Genomic DNA, 23,777 nt, shown 5'->3' on the forward strand with positions numbered 1-23,777 from the left:
AAATGCAATTCTTCCCGAATTAAAACTTTCTGGAAAAGTAAAAAGTGACCAAGCAACCAACCCCAGCAGTCTACACAATGGGCTTCGTTCCTCCCTTTAGAAGCCAGTAAGATAGCAAGAAGGTGTTTGAGGTTAATTGTGATGGGCAGCAATTAGTAATGATTCCAAACGTCATGAAGAGACAGACGTGTAGTCAATGTGTCATGGCCCCCCCTGGCTGCTGTTTGAATGATTAAATACAGGAATAATCAGGTTTTAGTGGGATCCTTGGGCTCCGGTGACACTGCACCTGCAGCACCAATGGAAGCTAGGCTCCTGTGCAGGAAAAATAGGCTTTAAAATCTCAGTGATTCTCTTCCAGATGCTCTACATGGGCCCTATGAATGATTCTATGCCTTGGTGGAATGGTTTGGTTAATTTGAGGTTGGTTCATTTAGGGTGTGTTTGAGAGCCGTGATTCAGTGGAAAAAAAACGACTAATTATAATTCTGAGCAGATCATTGATATTTCTTATATGAATGGGGAGTGAGCACACATTTGAGAAGTAGACAGGCTGGTAAACAGAAATAGTTTTACTTGAGACGCAAGGAGAGTGTGCTTTTTTTTGCAGTTTTATATAGTGCAAACTAGGCCCGAAGGTATTGGAGCACTTTACATGAGCACCAGTTACATTACACAAGGACACATTCATATTTTTGGTAGGCACAGGGAGGTTAAATGATTTGCCCAGAATCATAGGATGTTGAGCCAACGCCAAAACTCAAACCTGGCTCTCAGCTCCAAAGTCAGCAGCCCTTGCCATTGCACCACATCCTTTCCCCTTGGTACTTTGTTCTTGATGTTAAGCTAATCAGTGGTGTAGAATGTCTGCCACTGTGCATATCAGAAACACTGTAACACAGTTCATTACTAAATGTTGTGGATTTCTCCTGCTAGGCTCTGAGTACTGTTGAAAACATCTTCTAAATTAGTCCCCCCCATGTGCTCAGGAGATCAAACACCTGCCCATCCTTTATTATTGTGTATCTGAGTCCATTTTGTATTTACCTTAAAAAAAGTACTTCAATCACAGTGCTGGCAGTGAACTACACTAATTAAAATGAATGGATCTGTACTTGGTCCATGCTCCACACCAACGAAAGGAAGTGGGGTAGAAAGTCAAGCCTCACGGGTGCTGCCGAATTACAAGGCGAAAAAGAACAGTGATAATGGTAGGTGATGGACGGACTAAAGCCCCTTTGTAGTATTCTTTAGTTTTTTTTTTTTTTTAGACACAGTAGGTAATTGCCATAGCAAAATCACAAGCATAGTGCCTGTAGGCTAGACCTAAAACTGAAAAAAAAACAGGTGGTCAAGGGGTGGAGCAGAGCAATTTAAGCTCCACTCTTTATTTGCCACAATATTATGATTATATACTCATATATGACATACTCACTGTGTTTTTTAATTTCCTCAACATGTAAAGCATTTAAATGTATTAATTAAATGTAATCATTGTAGAGACTACAGATGTATACACAAGTGTACTAATGCTCAGTTGATACAAATAAGTAATCACATCTACTCTTATTTACATTTTGCACTTATCAATCATGCATTCAAAGTTATGCTGACAGCAGAAGTAGCCTAGACTGACTATAGGCCTCAACTGAAATGCATTTAGCCTTGCCAGTATGTTTTTTCTCTCCTTTGAAGGTGAATTATCATGCTTCTCGTTAGTTAGAGAAAGGGTGTTGGAACTGGTACTTTCTGGTTGGCTGAGGTGGTGCCCAACGCAGGTAGAACCTACCACTCCTGTCAGGGTTAGGTGATTATACTCACTGTATAACCTGCGCTCTCCCTTAGGTAGCTTGGCACTGAGCAGTCAGGCTTATCAAAGAGGCAACATGTAAAGCATTGGCACATCACTCTCGCACTATAAATACAGTGAGTGTCACAAAAGAAACTTTGCACGTAGTCTATGTAAATAAAGATTGTATTCAACACCCACATTACTTAACACAACATGATCTTCATGTATTTCTGGGCATAAATCACACTTGGAAATATTGTAACAGTACTAGGCCCAACTGTGTTAAAATGACATCAGTAAGATACACATTTGGGAAAAATGCTACTTTATTCCAGCACCCTTATGCGGTGCGCTACATTGTCAGAACTGGGCCCACCTGGCATATAACACAATTCAAATCCACACATTTCTCGGGTGCACCTCAGTTCCCAAATATATAAGGAATGTGCACATCTGTATTAGTGCTTTATTGTACCCCATGTAGGGTGACAACCTGTGAATCGGACACCGAACGCAATGAGCATGCAGCCAGCATGTCACACGAGGGAGATGCAGCACAGACAACAAAGCAGGCCACGCTGAGTCCTGCAACCAGTGAATCTGTTTATCAACAACGAGACGCTTGTGCGTACCTTTTCTGAAATGTATTTATTTTTTAATTGGTGTTTCAACAGTTATTTGTTCAGACTCCTTCTAGACTTAAGGAAGTAAAAACCTCTCTGCTTACTCTTTCTTGCAAGTGTGAAGTTTTAGGCTAAACCCTTATTCCGTTTACAAGAGTTTTTCAGAAGTCTATATGCTGACACCTTTTATGCTGCTTGAATTGAGATCCTGATTAGATGATCCTGCAGTCAATTTAGGTTCAGACAAGAGAAGGAACATTTCTTTATGGAACATTTATTTACTATCCTTTGCTTCAGTATTGTGTGGCAGTCCCTATTCTATATCCCATCTGTTAGGACTAAACCTACTGAAATATTTCAGCTTACTAGCTGTATTGGTGTATCTTTTGAACTTAGTCTTGTTCTGCTTATATACTGTATTGATTAGTAGTCTAACATAAAATTCTTAACCATTTTCAATGATTCCTGGTTCTTATTGTAAAATCACAGAAGCTTCACAAGTTAGAAATGTTTTGCTGATATCTTTTCCCTTACATCGCTTCAAGTCAACCACTAAAGTTTCATACAACCAATGGGGAAAAATCTTTAATGACTTTTCCTGAAAGCTTGAGGTGTAAAGACCAGTGCGCTGTCAGGGGACCCCTCTTAAAAGAGACAAACAGAACACATATTTTGGTTTCGCCAATGTGGTGGAAACCCACTGAAAGAAAACAGTGTCAACAATTGCTCAACCAAATTAATTTGACAGAGCCACTTTCATCATGTTTGTTTTTCATATTACAAAAATATACTACACAAGAACAAGGGCATCTCTCATTGTATTGCAAATGGAGTACTCTCTGTGCCTGAATCACGCTGCCTTTCTTCTAGAATGCCTCTATCATGCTGCCATGCTGCAGGGAAACTTCCATGTCACGTCTATGTTTTGACCAAATCACTCCTCTTGCTCTCGGCATTTTACACTGGCTTTTGGCAGTAGAGGGTAAAAAGTAACATCTGAGGGACAGTGGCTCAGGCTCCTCCCAGCAGTCCTCCTTTCCACTCACTATCTATGCATTCGTTGGATAACTCAGGTCATCTGGTTATCTCCAGATCCTAAGTCAAAGGGCACTCAGGTTTTCACTCATATAGCAACTCAACATACCCTCCCTCTACCTCTTTATTCGTTTAGAAAGCCTTTACAAAATATTTCCTGCCACTTCCAGTAACTCATTTGACCTGGAAAAATGGCCAGTTTCTTTCTAGTTCCTCTATTGCTCAATGTCTTCTAGCACCAGGAGGTGGTGATAATCAAGCGCTACTTGAGATAAAACATAAATGCACTATTTCTACAACAGTATACCGGGGATGTATGACGGTACCACGCGTACTTTTACAACGCGTACCGTTACAACGCTACTTTTACCACGCAAGTCGTTACCACGACTTGCGTGGAGGGGCGCTGGATAGTAAATTTTTTAATTTACTATTCCAACTCCAGTCCCCGTGGACTCTAGGGAAGGAGTTGGATAGTAAATTAAACTATTTACTATCCTGGAGCGCCCCCCAGCTCAAGTCGTGGTAACGACTTGCGTGGTAAAAGTAGCGTTGTAACGGTACCGCGTTGTAAAAAATGCATGGTAACCGTTGTATACCGTATACCGGGGGCATGTAGTACTGCTTAGGAGACTAGCAAGTAAGGTACTTGAGTACCACACTAAAGAGAATGACACCCACCTTCAAGGCACACTTTTGTCCTGTGGTTCGGTTGAGACACTCCAGCACCTTCCCGTTGATGCCCAGACCAAGGACTTGTTTCGACACCTTATAGTCATCAGTGATGGCGTGCTTCTTGAACACCACCTTGGCGAGCTCGGCGGCACCAGTGGATGGCTTGGCTCCGCTCTGCGGCTCTAGTCCAAATACATTCCCATTGCTCTCCATTGCTGTGAGGGCGGGGACAGGGCCTGGACCTTGGCAAGAGGAAAGAAAGAAAAGTTAGGGGTAAAAAAAACAACTTAGATTTTACCTGCATATTCTCATGTCTATTTATGTGTACTCAACGTGGTGGCTGTGGGTTGGAATCCTGAAAAAGTATGGGCGGCTGCTAAATATTATCAGATTGTAATGGAAAGTTTTTCAAAACCGTCTCAACAACGTGATGTAAACACAACTTCTGTAAGCCTTGTGATGTTCCTAAACCTCAGCCAAATTGAAATATTATTATTGAATGTTTTATTTGCTCATTTGGTTTGTGAAACAGTTTTCTGCCTTCTCGATGTTCTGCAATAGGAGCTCTGTCAGCACTTTTGTCCCTCCACGTGACAACACATAGCCCACTGGTCACAATCAGAGGGGTTCATAAGTTTAATTGGAATGGGTGGAATTCCAAAGATAAATGATAGAATGGAAACAATAATACACATTTTGGGATATCTTTTTGAGGTCCTTTCATGTATTTAATAACAGAGGCAGATGTGGCCGGCAAAGGTAAGAGTGGTGGGGTGGTGGCTGAGGCAGTGGTGGGGTGGGGTTGGGGCAGTGTGGGGGGAGAGGAAGTCGGCATATGACAGGATAGGTCAAATGAAATGTAAAAATAAATAAAACCACTTACCTTGTGCTCACCACATCACCAACTCGGCGAAGCGGGGTGCGCAAGGTAAGTGGTTTTATTTATTTTCTTATTTAATTTTACCTATCCCGTCATCTGTTGACTTCCTCCACCCAGCCCCTGCCCCCACACCTCACTGCTCTTACCTTTGCTGTCCGCGCCTGAACTGACGATGCAAAACCCATCACTGAACACATCAGACCATTGCAGCCCTATACTGATCATTTTGCGGTTATATTGAAAAACCTGCCATTCACAAAGTAGGAGTTAATCCTGCACCAGAAAACAGATGTAGATTGTAGAATAAATGCACTCAGTATTGTTGTACCAGGTGAATTTGTTGCGTAAGGATAGCAGGGGGATGGCTCGATTGGCCCCTGTTACCTCAGGATTGGCAATGCTTAGACACATACACTCATGGGGAGTTTAGCCCAATTCTTTCCAGCAACAGTGGTAGAACAGAGAAAAAGTATTGTGTGACCAATTAGCGGTATGCTTACTGATACGATTGTGATGTCAGTTTAGGACACACACACTTACACTCTCTATCTCTCTCTCTCTCTCTCTCTCTCTCTATATATATATATATATATATATCTATATATCTATATATTACCTACTGGCGGTCGCCAGTAGGTATATATAGTTAGGATTTTTTCTCTATGGGATTTTTGAAAATTCTACGTCTAATAACTTTGGCGTTTGTGGACGGAATTGGCTGAAATTTTCAGGAAAATGGAACATTTTGTTTCTGAGCAGCAACTGAAAATTTGGGGGAGATTTGTCAAGGGGGGGCTGAGAAAAAAGGGGGGTCCCAAAACGTGTTTTTCCCATGTTAATTTCCATAGGGCGGTTGGCCTCACTTTTAGCCCGAACGGCTGAATGGATTTCCACGAAACTTGGCAAAATTGTAGATATTGTTTGCCCGATGTGCCTTTGCTAGGTCTCAAGATATGTGCTCCTGTGAATTTTGAGTAAATTAGGTTTAAAAAAAGATATATATCTAGAGCCGCGCCCCGGTGCGCGTACCTGGAAGCGCTCCGGGCGCGCCACGCGACTTGCGCACGGCAAGCTGATTGGTTCTCGGGTGTCTGTAAACATTCGAAACAGTCCGCAGCGGCCGCCATCTTGTGTCTCGGTAGGATTGAGACACAAGAGGTGGCAAAAATCAAAGGGGGAAATGAGCAAAAGGGGGCAGGGTACACCCCCCTGACCCCCTAGTTTTGATGTGGGGGCCATAAAAGGGTCCCGCGGGTAAAAAAAAATAAATTAAAAATTCGATTTTCGCGGGGGGAGCGCCAGGTACGCGCACTGGGGAGCGTACGGGGGAGCGTACCATGGAGATAAAAAATGACACTTTTTAAAAAAAAAAAAAAGAGCATTTTTTTATAAATTGGAGGTAGTTCTGAAAAGAACTTTTTTTGTTTTTGTTGTTTTATATTTTTTTAGACTTTTTAAAACGATTTTATATTTTTTTTGGATTTTTGTCAGGGGAAAAACAAAAACAGGGATTCCAAAACTGCTCAACAGGAGCAAAAAAATGTGAAAATTTAGGGACTGGCAGGGCAGCGATGTTGCTGTTTCTTCATGGCAATGAGTTCAACACTCTGCTCCCCATAGCAGAGCAGTTCGTCACACTCTGTGCACAGAAATTTGATGCCTGCAAACACCGGCTGAATGTTAGGGACCATTCTTCCACGGGGTGGTCCCGAAGGTGTTGCTCCACCAGTGGAGGTGCTGCCGCCATCTGTGGGTAAATTCCGTGCCAGCTCTCTGACACTCTCCCTGGCAAAGTTGTTAGGGTGTCTTCTTTTCACATGCCTGATTAAATTAGCATTTCCAAAACTATATTTTTTCAGAGGATTGCCTCTGGATAAAGTACTACCACATATTTTGCAGGTTACTTTTGGAGCGTTGACTTTTTTTTGTCCTTCAGGGATGTCATAGAATTTCCAGATGAAATGTTTTTTTTTCTTCTGCTGAGGAGGGTCCTCATCTAAAAATCCGTCGGAATCACTGCTGGATGACTCTCTTGCAGCCATTGCTGTAGATCAGAAAAGTAGGAGATGAACACAGTACACAGAACAGCTCTTGCTCTCTCCAAGTACAAAGCAATAGTGAGAGAAATGGGTGGGTTTCACACAATTTGGAAAAAAAAAAGTTATGAACCAATGAAAAGTGTTATTTTAAAGTCACATGGTTTGACGCGCTTACGCTACGCGCCCCGGGGTGCGTCCCGGGGCGTGTTTGGTAAGCGCATCAGGGCGTTTACGTTGCGCGATCGTATGCGCTTCCGGGTGCGCTTACGCGGTGCGTCATAAGACGCATCTCGCGGCTACGCGATACGCGCTTATGACGCAAGGCGTGGCGGCTACGCAATACGTCACGATGTTGTTTTCGTTCGCGGCATTAGCGCTATCGGGACGCTCATCAGTACGCGCCCCGGGGCGCGCCGCAAGATTGCGCTTACCCGTGCGTTCACTGGTCCGCGCCCCGGGAGCGCACCAAAAAGAATAAAAAAAATAAAATAACATAATTATACAATATAAAATTCGATTTAAAATTTATTATTTTTAAAAACTATAAAAATTTGCTATTAAAAAACCTATGAAATTCACTGAAAAAACCATAGGTTATAGACCATATATAGTTAGGAATTAGCATTTACAAAACCTTGAAAATTCACTGAAAAAACCATAGGTTATAGACCATATATAGTTAGGAATTAGCATTTACAAAACCTTATTTTACTCACACAAAACCATTGAAATTCCATATATAGTTAGTTGCACTAACTATATATCGCGCACCCGCAATCCACTGCTGATGATGTCACATATTACATCATTCATGACATGGTCAGTGACATCACTGATGACATCACTGATGACATCTCAAATGACATCACTGATGACATCACTGATGACATCTCATTTGACATTACTGATCACATCACTGATAACATCATTCATGTGATGATACGATGAACCTCTTCAGACTCTAATATAACCTTAGATACACTCAGTGTAAACAGACACTCACAGACTGTCACTCATCCATGGAGTTACTCACACACCTAGTCAGTCATGCAAAGAATCAATCACACCTCCATTTCATCAACTATATAGTTATACACACCTTACTTATTGAAACATATAATAACACATATTTACTCTGTTATACAATCCCTGATACAAGTTCACAATGATCCATACAGCCACTCACACATTCACTGGCTCTTATGCACAGTTATTTATATATGTCAACTCTCACATGTACTGTGTTTTACATATGTACTTACTTTGACATGTAACAGCAAAAAATTGGGACCCCCTCTAAGGCTTACTTTGGGCCAGGGAAAAGAGAGGACAATATAAACAAAATATAAAGAGATTCCCCTATGGTCTTATACTTTCATATGTGACATAGTTCAGATTATACTTTTATATTAATGAAATCCCATTGGACACACATTTGACATGTAGCACTGAGATATCCATTCACTCACCAATACACTCATGCACACAGTCAACCGCCCATACAGCTGTTTCCACATGCACTTTTGCACCCATACATCTAGTGAATCAACTGCTCACACATCTATGCACAGAGTCATACACCTCCCAGACACCCACACACACACTCAGTCTCCCATACAAATACTTGGGCAACCAATCAATAACCCATATAGTTAGTCATATAGCTAATGATCAACACATGCATCAGATTACAGAACAACAGACACAATGATGCACAATTTAAAACAGTTTACTCACTAACCCATGCACTCAGTGAGACACATTTAATCACTCACTTATACAGTCAGTCATGCACCTACTAAATCCGTCATCCAGACACTTATACATCCACTCATTCTTCAATGTGTAAGACATATTTTAACTTTACAGAAACATACAGTCACTGGATGTTGTCATCAGTGATGTCATCAGTGATGTCATTTGAGATGTCATCAGTGATGTCATCAGTGATGTCACTGACCATGTCATGAATGATGTAATATGTGACATCATCAGCAGTGGATTGCGGGTGCGCGATATATAGTTAGTGCAACTAACTATATATGGAATTTCAATGGTTTTGTGTGAGTAAAATAAGGTTTTGTAAATGCTAATTCCTAACTATATATGGTCTATAACCTATGGTTTTTTCAGTGAATATATATATACACACGTAGAGTCTGCCTATCTTTGAGTAAATGTATTACATAAATTAGCATAAAGACACAAGCACGCCTAAATATATGTCAAGAACCTGCCGTGCGTTGGGTGTTCCCAACAGTTTTGTGTATTCTTGACATGTGGCAGTTCTTGGACTCTATTCTCTGATACCTGCTGAACAAGCTTGGAAGTACACACATTCCTTTAAAATGACAACTGTTATCTATTACATTGCAGCTCTCGTAATATGAGACTGGTTTCCAACGTCAGCAGCCTACAGAGAAAGTTACCACATAGTCATAAGCTGGCTACTGTAAGCTGATTGTACAAAAGTGGAAAGACAGGTTACTGGCGTTTCTCTTAAGTCATGGAGAAGTAATAGAAATAGTTGAAACATGTTATGTAATCAATTTTAAGTGCAAAAACTGTAGCTACTCAAACTCCAGGCATCTTTCTACAAACAATAATAAACTTCTCATTGACGCCACATTTTTTATGGTTAAATCTTTCCAATGTCCTCTGATGTGAGGTAGTCATATATTGTTTACTCAAGGCTTCTTATCAAGCAGTTGTCCTGCACCACCATCTTTCTGGTCCTAGCAGCTGCATATTCCACACTAGCCACTAGCCTGACAGGCAGAGTAACTTCAAGTCAGTCTGCTAGCTACTGGTAGCTCCCGATCTGGCCTGCTGAAGGGTCCTACCAAAGGTCTTATAGGTTCACTGGGAAACGTTATGTCAGATTCCTTAGGTGCGAGTGGTTTATAATGAACAGTTAGGCCAATGGAAGTAGGCCTGACACTTATTGAGAAATGCATGTGTTACAGGCAATGCCTTTTAAATGTAGATTGTTTTTACACTGTGCTTTAAGCCTCTGGGCAGGTATTTTGCTGCAAGGAATCCTACAGATTGCCATGGAGAACAAGTGTTTTGGTGACCTACCTCAACAAACAAAGGGGATAGAAGATTTTCACAATGGTAATCCCTATTAGGAGGTATTTTATATTGTTTTGACAATTGTGATTTTGTACAGATTTGTAATTTTATCATGGAAAACCTTATGGTTGTCTTGTTGGAAAGCCAATGCCTAACAACGTTGGTCTGAGTTTGTTAATGTTGACAATACAATAGTAAAGGTTATAGGCCTGATTGCATATTGTGAAAACACACGATAGTTAGATATTTTGTTACATGGAATCTCAAGCATTACTGTATTAGACATGGATTTGGGTGTTAATAATCCCCCCCCACAGACAAACCATGGGTATAGTCGATTTGCATTGTAAAAACTCTTGTTAGACGATTTTAGGAGACATAGGGACCTATTTATATGCTGGCAGAAAGGGTAGTCTGTCTCAATGGAGTATCTTTTCTGCCAAATTAATGGTCCGGCTGCCCGATTCAAATGCGGGAGGAACTTTGGTGTAATGACAGGGGAGGTTACTGTGTCTCCACCTTCGTCACCCCCCACCCCCTCCCCCACCCGATGGCCTGACGAAGTAAGGACTGTCCAAGGTTGACCTGTATGTCTGCTCAATTAATATAGATGGACACACATACAAGTCAGTTTTCACAGCCCTTCACAGTTAGGATTGTAAGATGTAATAATCAAACTGCCCATTCTGGCCAATGAGGAATAGGTAGCCTTGCAATAGTGAAAAACGAAAATGGCTGTAATTCACTATTAGGACATGCCACACACATCAGGGCTTGTCCTACCTTATACTTACAATGCACCCTGCCCTTGGGCCTACCATAGGGGTGTCTGACATGAAGAAAAGGGAAGGTTTAGGGACTGGCAAGTGGGTGCACTTGCCCAGTCAGCATGGCAGTACCAGACTGCACACAGGCTGTGCAATGGCAGACCTGAGACAGGCTGCTTCTGTGGGTGGCACAACCAGTGCTGCAAGCCCACCAGCAGCATTTGGATTACCAGCCCTGGGCAGCCCTGATCAGCGGTGGTAAAGTGCCCAGAGTCATAAAACAGCCAACAACAGGTCAGAAAAAATACAGGAGGAAGGCAAAAAGTTCAGGGATGACCCTGCAAAAAAGGGCCAAGTCCAACAAGGAGGGTCATTGGTCTTTCAGGGATCCCGCAGGAAGAGGGCCCATGTTTGTTGGAACACCTCCTCCTGGTCCTGCAGGCCATATATTACATGTTCATGGGACACCGTTTGAACCATTTCTACCATCCAGTCCTCCTGCGAGGGAGGGGTGGGCGATCTCCACTGTCGCAAGATGCAGGTTTTGGCTGCAAAGAGCGCTGTATGCAAAAGGAGGTGTTGTGGGCGCGTAAGGTCGGGTGAATCTCTGATGTCGTGCAGTAGAATGGTAGAGGGGGTAAAGAGGAGTAAGAGGGGCATTCTCTACTTAGAGTGTAGGTTATGAATCTTAATTCAACAACGCAAATGCTTCAAGTGAACTATTTGACCCCTCCAAGGGAAACCGATTAAGCCTATTGATAAGTTGGGGAAAGAAGCCCAGAAAAGTGCTCTGTTTATTGTACACACCAGGGCTGGCTTCTCCGTTGGAGTGGAGGTGTGTCATCTCACTTAAAATTCCCCCAAAACCACATAAAAAATAAAGTGGTAATTTATTACCATTTTAATTCTCATCCCCCTTCTGAGCCAAGCGTCAGGATGGTGGCGGGGTTGCTGCTGAGTGACAGCAGCAGGGAGGAGGGTGGGCTGTCTATGCACTTTTGTCTAAAGTGTGCATGTCTTTATGGGAGGCCATCTTGAGATGGTCAGCCACACATGAGCACTTTAAACCTCTCTAACCCAGCTGTTTTAGGACAGCTGGGTTAGAGTCAGTGCAGACCTCCAGGGCACTGTAGAGCACCGAGTTAGGCCACTCCCTCCAATCAGGGTGTTGCCCTCACAGCATGTGAGCAGCACCCCAATTGGTCAAGGGAGTTCCAGGCTCCGAATTCCAGTTCCTGTGGAGGTACGGAGCTGAGGACGATGCGTTCGCCTGGTAAGCTCCCATTCAACCCCCACCCCCCATAGGTGGCAGTTAGTACTGGTACTCACTAGGTACATATATTCAAGTCTGCTCCATTCATACTGAGGGCCTAAGACAGATTTCAGAGCTCCACCTATATGCACTTGGCAGGGCAGAGGGAGGATTCTCTGTGTGCTCTAGGAGGCAGGGATAAGACTAGATGGACAGCTTGATGCTAGGAATGAGTTACGATCTATGCAATTGTTCTCCAGCCATGTTGATCCAATCTGTACATACTTGTCGGGGCTTTTACTCTCAGCAGGGCAGGAAAAACATTGTTCTGTAGTGAAGACGGGTGATAAAACGGTAACTTTCCACCAATGGTGTAGGTCTGTTCCCTTGAAAAGCCTTTTGAGGGCCACTATTACTCAGAACAATTTTGGAATTTTTTAGAAGAAGGAGAAAACGATACTACAAGATCTGCCTTTCTGGACAGAATCTTCTTCATCCTTGTGTTCCTTATGTTCATAAAGACTAAGAAGCGTTCAGGCCAATGACAGTGATGCAAACTGTTTCAGGTTCCCACTGTCTGGCAGTTTTTCTCCTGTTTACAAAATGATCAGTTTAGGTGGAGACTGACCTGAAGACTTTCCATCCCTGTTTGTATTGTTCCTTCTAATAAAACCGCAAAACCAGAGTTCAATACCGCTTCACCAGGTACAGCAGGATCACATCATGGACCCAGCTAGATATACTGGATAGCAAATTCCCTGCCCAGAGTGTACGCCCATTCTCTCCACCCATTTTACCTGCATTACCTGTTACATCCCAGTTGGGACACTTGCATTCACATGAAGCAACATCTACCCTGCACACCCTACTCCCAAATAACCGAGGCTAGCTAACACTTCAGAAGGTAATCACACACAGTGAGAGCAGTGAGATCTGTATTCCTTCCAGCCACATTTGACCTCCAAGAGATTGTTCTTGCAACAAACCTTACAAAGACTTACCAGCCTACCATTCACTGAAAGTGGGTGGCAGGACTGGAACTGCATAACGTGTCCAGTCAAATTCAGAAATCTCAAAAGAATGACCTAACGGCACAACTCAGACATTTAGCTGGGCTATGTACAAACACACCAGACTCTGTAGGGTACAAAAGCTCACAGACAGTTCCCATAATCTAAGGGCACTGAAATGGTCTTTTGTGTCCTTAGTGGGTGTTGAGTGGGTACTGCATGCAAGTGTGACACTGTGAGGCTGCTCCCCAAAGCTGCAGTATCAAACTGTATGTGCTGTGCCAGATTGTGAGGGACACACAACTCTCACAGCTTCCTTGTTTAGGCGCTTGGTCTCCATTTTACGAACCCATATCTGGCATCTACCATCACAAGCTGTCGGGGTATGAGGATGACCTGCACTCCATTTCAGGTTTCAAGTGTCACACGTAATGGAGTTATGATATTTATGGAGAACCAAGCAAAGGGGCTGTAGCCCTGCACCATGGAAATGGGGATACAAAAAATAAGGATGCTGTTTATTATCCAAACAGTGAGTGGTACTTCAGGGAGTCAGGCACTCTGGTAAGAGACGAAGGATGACTTGCAAAATGTTCCCAATCGGAGGAAGAAGTCTAAGAAATCCTACCCCTCCATGGCATGAGGCAGGTAGAGAAGCTGGAGTTTAGCCTTGACAGACTTGTAAGGTTGGTACTGGATAAATATGATGTAATTACACGATATAGGTGGTCTGAGTTCTACTCTGGCTCAAGCTCAGTTGGAAATATTGCCCAGTGCTTGACATCGCTCTGCCCCAAGTCTGCAATAAACGGATTACTTGGAACCCGGCTCATGATGTTGATGGTGGAACATCACAGAGCAGTCATGTACCTTGGATCTGTGACCTAAGTAAAGCCCTGTTCTCTCCACTATTGTTTACTGTGATGACGGAGTCACATTAAAGGATCTGAAACATTTCCACCTTTTGCTGTACAAAAGAATGAAACAGCAGACTCTTTTATTGTAATTGTATTTATATAGCGCCTACTTGCCCTGGCGAGGCGTCAAGCAATTTTTCGGCGAGTAGCACGCTACTCCGGACCCTAAAAAGGATTAGTGGTGATAGCAGCAGGAGGAGGTTTGGGATGAGTAGAGGAGAGATGGGAAGAGTCTGAGGGAAGGGTTTAGAAAGACTTGTTTGGGTGATCTGAATAGTAAAAGAGGTTTGAGATAATGCAAGGAAGTCTAGAGGAGGGAATAGTCTGTAAAGGGTTATTTTGGGGATCACAGTAGTAGAATGGGATTTGGGATAAGTCAAAGTGCAGGTAGAGGGTATATTGAGAGATGTTTAGGATGAAAAATAGGGAAGTGCATTGGGGAGAGTAGTAGAATGAGTTATGGGAGAAGTCAGAGTGTGGAGGTAGAAAATATGGCAAATACCTTTTAATTCCCCTTAAAACATGTAGGAAAAGATGTATTTTCTTGACCCTCAATTGTCAAAATTCTTATAGGCATGACTGTAAATAAAATATATCTATATACAACCTTATTAAAATTGCGGAACATGTTTTTGGCTTGCCATTGCAAATGACATCGATAACAAAACCTCCATTATACTGGACTTTGTTTGTGCCACATCTGTCAAAATTGTTGTCTGGTCACCAGAGAGCTCAAATATTTAGATGACGTTTGTTAGGGCTTTTGATAAGTACAATATCAATTAAATTAAATTTGTCTTAACATGACACAAAAGGGCACATATATATAAATAGAAAAAAGGTAAACCGAAAGCACATGGCCAAGGAACATGCAGTACGTCAAGGGCAACAACAAGCTTTGAAGACTCAATTCAAATTGTCTTTATCAATCTTCTGAGGATAGCTCATAAAAGATACACAAAATATTAGACAAAAAAAGACAAACTACATTTTACTACGTTAAAAAATAGCAGCCACATGTTGCTTTTAAAAATATAAGCACAGATATGTTGGTGTACGATGAATAAAATAACAGGGCAAGAAGGCTAATTTAGCAGCAGATAAAGTGACGGTGCAACAGTCCTGGATTCAGAAGTAGGAGCAAAGAGGAAAATGAGTAACAATTTATGAAATCAGTATCAGTGATGAGCATATAAAAATCATTTCCAGCAGGGTAATTGCTAAAAAGGTCACTAGAATACATTGTGTGACAAAAATAGTGAGAATTAGTATCAACAATGAACATTTAAAAAGACATTTCAAATACAGTGATTACTGGAGTCACTGAAGTGCTTTTGTATCAGAACAGCATACTCTTTCTCTTGGCTAAAGTGCACTTCAGAAAACTCGCAACTGCAAATCAGACGTTAAGGTCATTGAGTTGCTGTAGATAATAAAGGGCCGCTTTACACTTAGAAAATGTATGTCTGCGCAGTAACGGTAATAAGAACTTCCTAGTAAAAGAGAGATAACATTGGCAGAAAAAGACAAAATGTAAAATAGTTTGACTCGATTGCTCATCACATGGACAGATGGCAACGGTTTCAGAAGAATACTGACCTAGAGGGAAACATGTCATCCAACGAAATGACCCCAATCTGAATCTTGTCAACAGGTTTATTTCATAGATATTGGTCACGTATAATAAATGCGGAGCAATTGAAGGGGACGCTTGGATGAGACAATACTCTCTAACTGAGGGTTTCATCACTTCTGAAATTCCCATAACCTACTTTCTGTCCCCTTTACCAATTGCCTCTAGGTGCTCAAACAATGAGGCACAACCAAGTGCCGAAAAGCAAGTTTTAATATATTGGAGCCAAGGGATGGACAGGCCACGGGCACAACTTAAACAATCTCTTAAAACAGCCCTGTTAAAATCAGCTTCTTGGTTGGACTAGATTGAACACCAGATGGCTAAAGGGGCAGCATTAATTGTATCTTGGACATATTCCATACCTAGCTCCAGATGGAGGGAGAAATGCGGAGATGGGGGAACCCCTAAAACCCGACGGCAGAATCTGTTCTCTTCGATCTGCATTGTGTGTTTATCCTCAAGCCCCACATACCCATTCCATATGTTAAGATCGGCAGGCATTTGCGATTGTAGAGCTCTAATATTGGAGCAATGGGCTTAGTTTTTACCAATAGACATTGCAAGCGAGAAAGTGGTGCCTACAGCTTGTGTATATCTGGCTATTCTGTTTTTTACACAAGTAAGCCAACAACAACCTTAATCAAATTCCACGCTGCAAATGGAATTAAAAACTAAAATGAGGACCGGGTCCAGAACACTGAGTTTTCCTTAAACAAATCAAGTGGAATGCCATCCGGCCATGGAGGCTTCCTGCATCTGCTATTAACAATTGCTCTAAAAACCTCCTCTTTATTAAAAACAAGGTTTGGACACGTTGCAGTCATCTGTGCTGGGGCATCATCAGCCCTGCAATCAGAGGAATACAACCCAGCATAGTGCGCCACCCATGCCTTAGCCAAAATGTGGACAGTTACTTCATCAGTTGGAGAGATGGGGGATAGGACAGACCGTACTGCTTTCCAGAAGGCTTGTGCATATTTAGAATTGCAGGCGCCCACAATAGACTCCCTTAACCTACTTTCTTCTTTTAATGGCATGCTGGTATAGCTTTCTACTTTCCTTAATCGCATGCTGGTCTCTGGGGATTTGATTCGGGCCCTATGTAGGGTGTTATTGGCTGCTCTACAGGCGTTATCAAACAATGCTTTAACATGGTGACGTGGCTGGGCAATAGGTCTTGAAATCAGCATTTTAATCTTAGCTAAGAAGTTCGTGAAGTCAATTTGGATGCAAGCCGGATCGCAAGGTATGCAATTACAGCTGTTTGCAAGGGCAGTACTATTGCATATCACCTGAGACATAATGCTGTTCATGTTCGCGGTTTGCCATACCACCCTACGCCCTGCATCCTTAGTAGATAGAACCTGGGAAGGCAGAGGCGTAGGCTTATATTGCATATGTGTTAGCACTATCTTGGCAGAAATGGGATTGTGGTCACTCTAAGGACCTCACAATTCTTAATAGTTGGGGACATACTCCAGGTGGCAAAAATGTAGTCAAAAGTGCTCCCTGCGCCCTGCCCTATGAATGTTGGAATAGATTAGTCAATAGAGTAAGGAACCTTATTGACCATGCCCTGTTCTGCGAGATGGGGAGAATAAGGCCCGCCCCCTAGCGTCCATCACGTTACAGTCCGACTCTCGAGAGAATAGATCAAAGGTGGTTGGAGAAAGAGGAAGAGGGTGCCCCAATTTGACATTAAAATCCCCCACCACCAACAACTTAAGGGGGCGTTCCACCCGAGCCTCTCTCCACAAGCATATCAACCACTGCAAAAAGGCCTTGTAAATCACCCTTGGGCGAGAAGTTGTTGTAGAAGTTTACCAAATAGATCTTAGGGGTATCTTTCCAGTTGAGGCAGAAGGCCTGTGCCTCCCCCTGCTCCTTGAAAAGCTGAGCAATTGAACAGCCAATATCCAATTTAACCCTGGCAGTAAAGCCCCCTTTAGCTCTGCCGGATGGAGATGGAGTCGTGGGCAAGCTATAGCACATATAGCCATCAAATACAATTTCAGATGCCTCCCAGGTTCCTTGCATGAATACTATATCGTATAAAAGATCGCAATCCAGCAGTCAGAATTATGGAGGCTAGACCCTCTATGTTCCAACGTAGGAAATTTAGACCAGCATTATCTATTGGGCCTTCATCCATAAATGTGCTCAAACTGGCCCCTGCGGAAGGAAGATTCTGTGTAGGCATAGTGGACAAGTGGGCAGCAGTGATTAGGCTGTCAGGTACCCAGTCATTATTCAGAGCACAGGGTCCTGCACGCAAGTGGTTCTGAGAAAGGACAGTATACGTTTGGGCAACAGATGGAATGATCGGGAGCCCCACCCTTCTCGAGTGATCCCAGGACCATGGTCAGAGATTATTGTAAGGGAATGGAGGGCATTTGAGCAACAGAAGTTAGGCTAACAAGTACCCCGCCGTCCTCCTGTAATCAGGAGCAAGAAAGCTCCTCACTAAATCGTCAATCTATATCCACCAGCCTGTCAGGGTTGAAAATCTATTGTTCAGAGGGAGTATCGCTTGTGGGGGGAGTCTGTGCAACACACTTGTTTGAGAAATTAAACTGCCAGGGGTACAGGATCGATTAACAAGCTGCTAATAAAAAAGGCTAAGCGGCACTATCTTAACAGGGCTAGTTTTAACTATTCCTATACTAGCTGTAGGTAGTATTTCCTGAACAACCATAGGATTACGAAGGTTGGCCACAGTGACATCCCCACTGTGCCCACACATCCCACCACGAATCCCCCCACCCGTCTTGTCAGCAAGATATCTTTTGATATGTCCCAATTGCCAGCGACTTTGTTATTCAACCAATGGATAGATTTGTTCATTAGGGCCCTAGTGGATTCCGCATTATCTTCTACGAGCCTGAGGACATTAGTCAAAGCAACAACACAAGGGGGGGGAGAACAATCACAGGTAAAGGGGCCTGGTTTGGAGAACGGGTTACCGGTTGGTTTACAGGTTGGTTTACAAGCAATTTTACATGTGGATGATGAACGTCCATGCTCTGGGCAGATGTAGTAGGGGTAAATCAGAAGTCAAATACTGGGTACAAACGGAAGTCCTGAAATCCAAGGGCTTCACCAGTTCAGCTTCGATTATTGCTTATTATTCAAGCATGGGGCGAAATTTGGAGTCCAAAAGATCACCTATGCCTTTACTCAGTTTGTGCCAAGTATTTTCATTTGCCACAGCGGAACCTTGAAACAAATCGTCATTGCCAACCCTGTTATGTGAGGCCATTTTGCTATTTGCAACAGGATTTCTAGACTTTGTTGATTTAGCAGTTTTCCTCCTGCACTTGGCAGACTCAAAGCACAGAGATTTTGAGGGAAGCCTCAATGTGGCATCTACAAATGCAGCTATTAAAGTAATATACAAATAAACAATGATATGAAAATATGAGTCTTTCATTTTTCTAGAAGGGGATGAAGTATAGCATGATCCAAACATCTGTAGAGAAAGAAGTGAATAGCTTCAGTTTGAAGTGAAGAAGCAGCATTTGCTCGTATTTGGATGGAAAGCCATGGATTTTACTACCTACCCTGCAAGTTCCAGTCTCGAATTGTAACTCTCACTTGACAATCATTTTGACATTAACCTACTTCTGCACTTCAAACATACAGTCTGTCTACAATGCATGCCTGGCAGAATTCCACATTGCACTAGAAAATACAATTCCTCCCTTCAAACACACTCGTCTTGCTGTCACGTTTGCCCTGACCCTTTTTCATCTTCACCTCATATGCCTCCTTCTCAGACCTGTGGGAGCCCACGTCCGAAAATCTGATTGCTTGTCATGGAAACCTAATTATCACAAAGTTGGAACAAACATAGATTCAAACAAAAAGGGTGCATCCTAGTGCATTGCAAAGTTCTGTAATGGAATTATCTTGATATGTTGTAATGTTCCAAAAAAAGAAAAAGAAATACATTCCATGGGTGCTGCCCTTGCTCTCCTTGGTGTCTTGAAATATACCAGGTGTAGGAAGACGGTTTTTTATATGGTATACCAAAAAGAGGTATACCTTGCAAAGAGTCCGGGTATTCCCTCACTAGTGGACAGGGGTTTGACATAGCAATCCCAAGTTGATTTTCTGAGGGGTAGTGTGGTTGAGCAGCCTTATAGGCTTCTCAGAGAGGAGTGTTAGACATCTGCTGCACACACAGCCAACAAATTGCACACATGACTCAATAAGGAGATCCACACCAATTTATGACAATTACACTTATCTTTATATATTTCAGGCACCAAGATCATCAAAGCCAGGTAAGTACTTAAAAAAAAATAGGATTGAAATAAAAAGGTTTTTGGATACTTTAAATTATAATTGAAGAACTTTGTGGCAATGTTAACCTCTGGAGGAAAAACATGAATTGCATTTGGGCACTCACAGCGTCTTAAAGAAACAATCTTCTGGACATAAGATGAGTGTGGGACAAGGTCCAAAGCAGAACAGAAAATTCACTTCAGGCAGTACTGGGGCACAGGTACCTTACAATGTCAGGTGCCCCATTCAAGTCTACGGAGATCGGTCCATCAGAAAAGAGGCTACAGGCTTGGACTGGGGGACCAGTCAGGCTGAACCAAAACTCAACTCTTGTGATGCTCTGGGACGTGGGAACGCCTATGGTCCTCTGCTCCAAGGGCCAGGAGCGACGGATGCAGAGGTGCCTTTAGGTGTTCGATTTTCATTACCGGGAGCACTCGCAGTAGAGGCAGCCTGAAAACAGTGGCTGCAGGTGGAATCAGGAACTGCAAAGTGGGCTTGTCCAAGGTGTGCCTGGTCTCTGGAGGGCTGGGGGACCATGCTGACACCGTTGGCCCACTTCAGCAAGGGTTAGGAAGCACCAGTGCAGTGGTATTTTGTGGCATTGTTTTTTTGCGGTCAGGAGCACGCACAGTCTTCTTTGGGGTGCCTGCAGGATACAAGGAAGCAACTTTGCTGCTCCACAGGAGTTCTTGAGCCTTTACTGAAAGCAGGAAGTCCTCGCAAGCTCTGACGGCACAACAGCGGCAGGATGAGACGTCTTTGGCGCAGTTTCAATTGGGAAAAGCAGACATGCTGGCAGGACTTGTGCCAAGTCAGTTGCTCTTCTTCAATCTTCTGCTTTCACTGCTCTTCTTCATAGGTCATCTGGATCTGGGAACCATGTTGGCACCGTTGGCCCACTTCAGCTCCGGTTAGGCGGCTCCGGTGAAGAGGTGCTTTCCGGTGTCCGAGTTCTATGGTCTTAGAGCCTCACAGCGCAGTCTTTGGTACCTGTGATGCAGGGGAACCGCTCCGCTGTTTCACAGGAGTTCCTGAGTCTTTAGAGAAGTACTGGCAGTCCTCCCAGGCTTTGGAGGATCAGCAGCTTTCAGGGCGAGATGAGTTTTGCGCCATCGTCAAGAATAGGTTCATGAGCCGGCACGGCTGGTGCCAAGTCAGTTGCTTCTTCTGCAGTTTTTGCTTTGTTGGCTTTTCAGCCCTTCCTCTTTTGGTCAGCAGGTTCTGATTTCCTGGTGCTATGACTCCTCTAAATATTGAATTTAGGGAACTGTAGGGTAGTAGCCAATGGACTACTTACCCCTGGGATCACTACGCCTCCTATATGATCACTTCCTGGGAGAAGTGGGTATAATCCTGTCCCACAGACCCTAAATTTGCCATAATCAAGATGGTCACTTCTGAAAAGTCACATACACTTGAGGTAGCCCAGTTCAGGGGGTCTACTCACCTGAGGGTGGAAACACGTGTCTTGCCCAGCTATTCACCCCCCTTCCCCTGTCCTGGTGCCAAAGGGCTTTCGGGCAAAGGGGGTAATTTTCCTCTCTTGTGAGCGAAGCCAGATTCGCATACCAAAGGCGATCAGCCTCTTTGAAGCTCCCCGGCCCTGGAATGCTAAACCACAGGTCATCATCAGCCTGAGTAGGCTTGGTGGATGGCCCCCTGAGAGCAAAGGCCCTTCACCCTTGGGGTCAAAAGCACATTTCTGGTGGCAGGCTGGTGAAAAACAGTCAGTAAGCACAGAGCTAACTGGTAGAAGTTTAGGGTACTCTGGGTGCATGTATTACTAAATCCGACACTGGCATCAGTGTGGGTTTATTAATACGAGATGTTTGATACCAAACATCCCTATTTTTGGTTAATTCATTTTCAATACTTTTAAAATGGCTTACCAGATCACTTCTACTAGCAGTAATAGAACGGACCAGTATTGGGGAATAGTGCTCATGTAGCACAGTGCACCCAGCCTTAGGGCGGTAAGACCTGCTGTAGGGGTGACTTACTTATACTGAATGCAGTGCTCGCATGTCGTGTTTTCACTTTTGTCTGCACATGAAGACTGAAGTTGCAGTTTGCATGAGCTCGGTGAGAGTTCCCTTATTGTGGCACGATTTGTGCTGCAACCCTTGGGGGTCCACTTTAGTACCTCAGACCCTAAGTACCAGGGGTACCATTTACTAGGTACTTACAGAGGATACTTAAGGTATCATTTAAGCCATGTTTTTGGGAAAGAGATCTGGCACTGTGGCCCTGGTTAGAAGAAACCCAGTGCACTTCCAGTTGAACTCACATCAAATACCAGGCAAAAATGGGGGGGGGGGGTGACCATGTCAAAAAGGGAACTTTCTTACACCCTGCATCTCCATTTTCTGGATACTGCTTTTATCTCTCAAGGTGCTTCCCGAATCAGGACCCAACCTCAGGACTTGGTGATTCTTGACCCTTGAGAGACTGATAATGTATATAGAGCGTGGAAACATCTGAGTTTGTGGTCCGGGTCCTCGAGGTTTGCAGTTTGATGCTACTGGCATTTGTTTTTCAGAAATTCTTGAGTGAAACAGATAGAAATGTGCAGCATACACCATCTACCACATCCACTATATGCTCCCAACACATTCACAAACCATCTCTACATTTGACAGGAGAAGTAAAGGCAGTAAAATTCTTCCCCATCCTGTTTTCATTCACTCCTTCTTCCAAACCCTAAATCAGGCCATCTCTCTGGAGAAGCACAGAGGCATTGCCCGTGAAATTGCCAGTGGTTAGACTTTTTGCAAGCATTCGTCCCATCCCCTTTTGGGTTTTTGATTCCTAATATTGTGCTTGGAAACCTGAGACTAGCATAGCTTTTCAAGCCTACTGCTGCAAATGCTTGTGAATTCTAAAAAGTAGTTTATTTGCATCCATTCAAGGAGTACTGCAATGCGGGGTAGATTCGCTACTTTTCAGGGTTTGCCTTGTGAACAAAAAAATCATCTTAAGATGGGCTTATAGCCCATCTATTACTTACGAAATCAAATCTAAATATTTTATTTGATAGGAAATTAAAATCATTCGAATATAGTTAAACCCAACCAGTTCCTTCATAGAAAAAAATACAACACAGAGTTAATATATCACAGAAGAAAAATAGATAAAATATTAAAACAGAATTTTTATCTAATAGCAGCAGTGCTCAGTGCAGTAAGTTTACAAGAATTTTAAATGTAAAACATTCTACATCAAGTTAAATGGACAACTGTGGAAAAGTGAAATGTAGGAAATGCCAGCACTTCGTTATGCTTCCTAGGGGCGGGCTGTCAGCTTCAGCAGCTAGTTTTGTCCTGATAGCAGCAAGGCTCAGTAGCGAGATACAAAAGAATTTGATTAAAATATCTCCATCAACTTATATAGGCAACTGTAAAGATGTTCTATGTGCATAGTGAAGGTCCTACTGTTTGTTGTTCATGGAGGCAAGCTGCATGCCTTTAGTTGTTAGGTGGCCGTCTCTGCAACTTTTTTCATAAACTTGAGAAATCTTACCATAAGTCTGCAGTCTTTTCACTGGAAGCTGTGCTTCATTGCCTCCTGGGGTGACCAAATGTTCAACTCTGAATAATGGGTATAGCAGCAGCCTAACTTTCAAACTCAAATGTCAAGCACGTACACAGGACAAGGGCTAAGTATTCTTTCGGATAAGGGCAGAACAACAGGAGGTATCTTGGTGGGCATGTTTTGCCGTCTTTGAGCTACTTCCCCTATATCAAATAGCACAGGTGATGTCTTAAGAATTTTTGTTTGGTCGTCTTA

General features: G+C 43.1%; 1 protein-coding gene across 1 annotated transcript in view; it reads right to left on the reverse strand.

Moving 5' to 3' along the window:
* The window catches only part of MAPKAPK3 (MAPK activated protein kinase 3), a 248,978-nt gene that overhangs the window by 188,172 nt on the left and 37,029 nt on the right, over nucleotides 1-23,777 (reverse strand). Inside the window, exon 3 of the mRNA XM_078661295.1 lies at nucleotides 4,132-4,367. Coding sequence (XP_078517421.1) covers nucleotides 4,132-4,338 — 207 coding nt within the window. The 5' untranslated portion in view covers nucleotides 4,339-4,367. The remainder of the gene's footprint in view (nucleotides 1-4,131; nucleotides 4,368-23,777) is intronic.

This window comes from Lissotriton helveticus, chromosome 9, assembly GCF_964261635.1.
Source record: "Lissotriton helveticus chromosome 9, aLisHel1.1, whole genome shotgun sequence".
NCBI classification, from domain to species: Eukaryota; Metazoa; Chordata; class Amphibia; order Caudata; family Salamandridae; genus Lissotriton; species Lissotriton helveticus.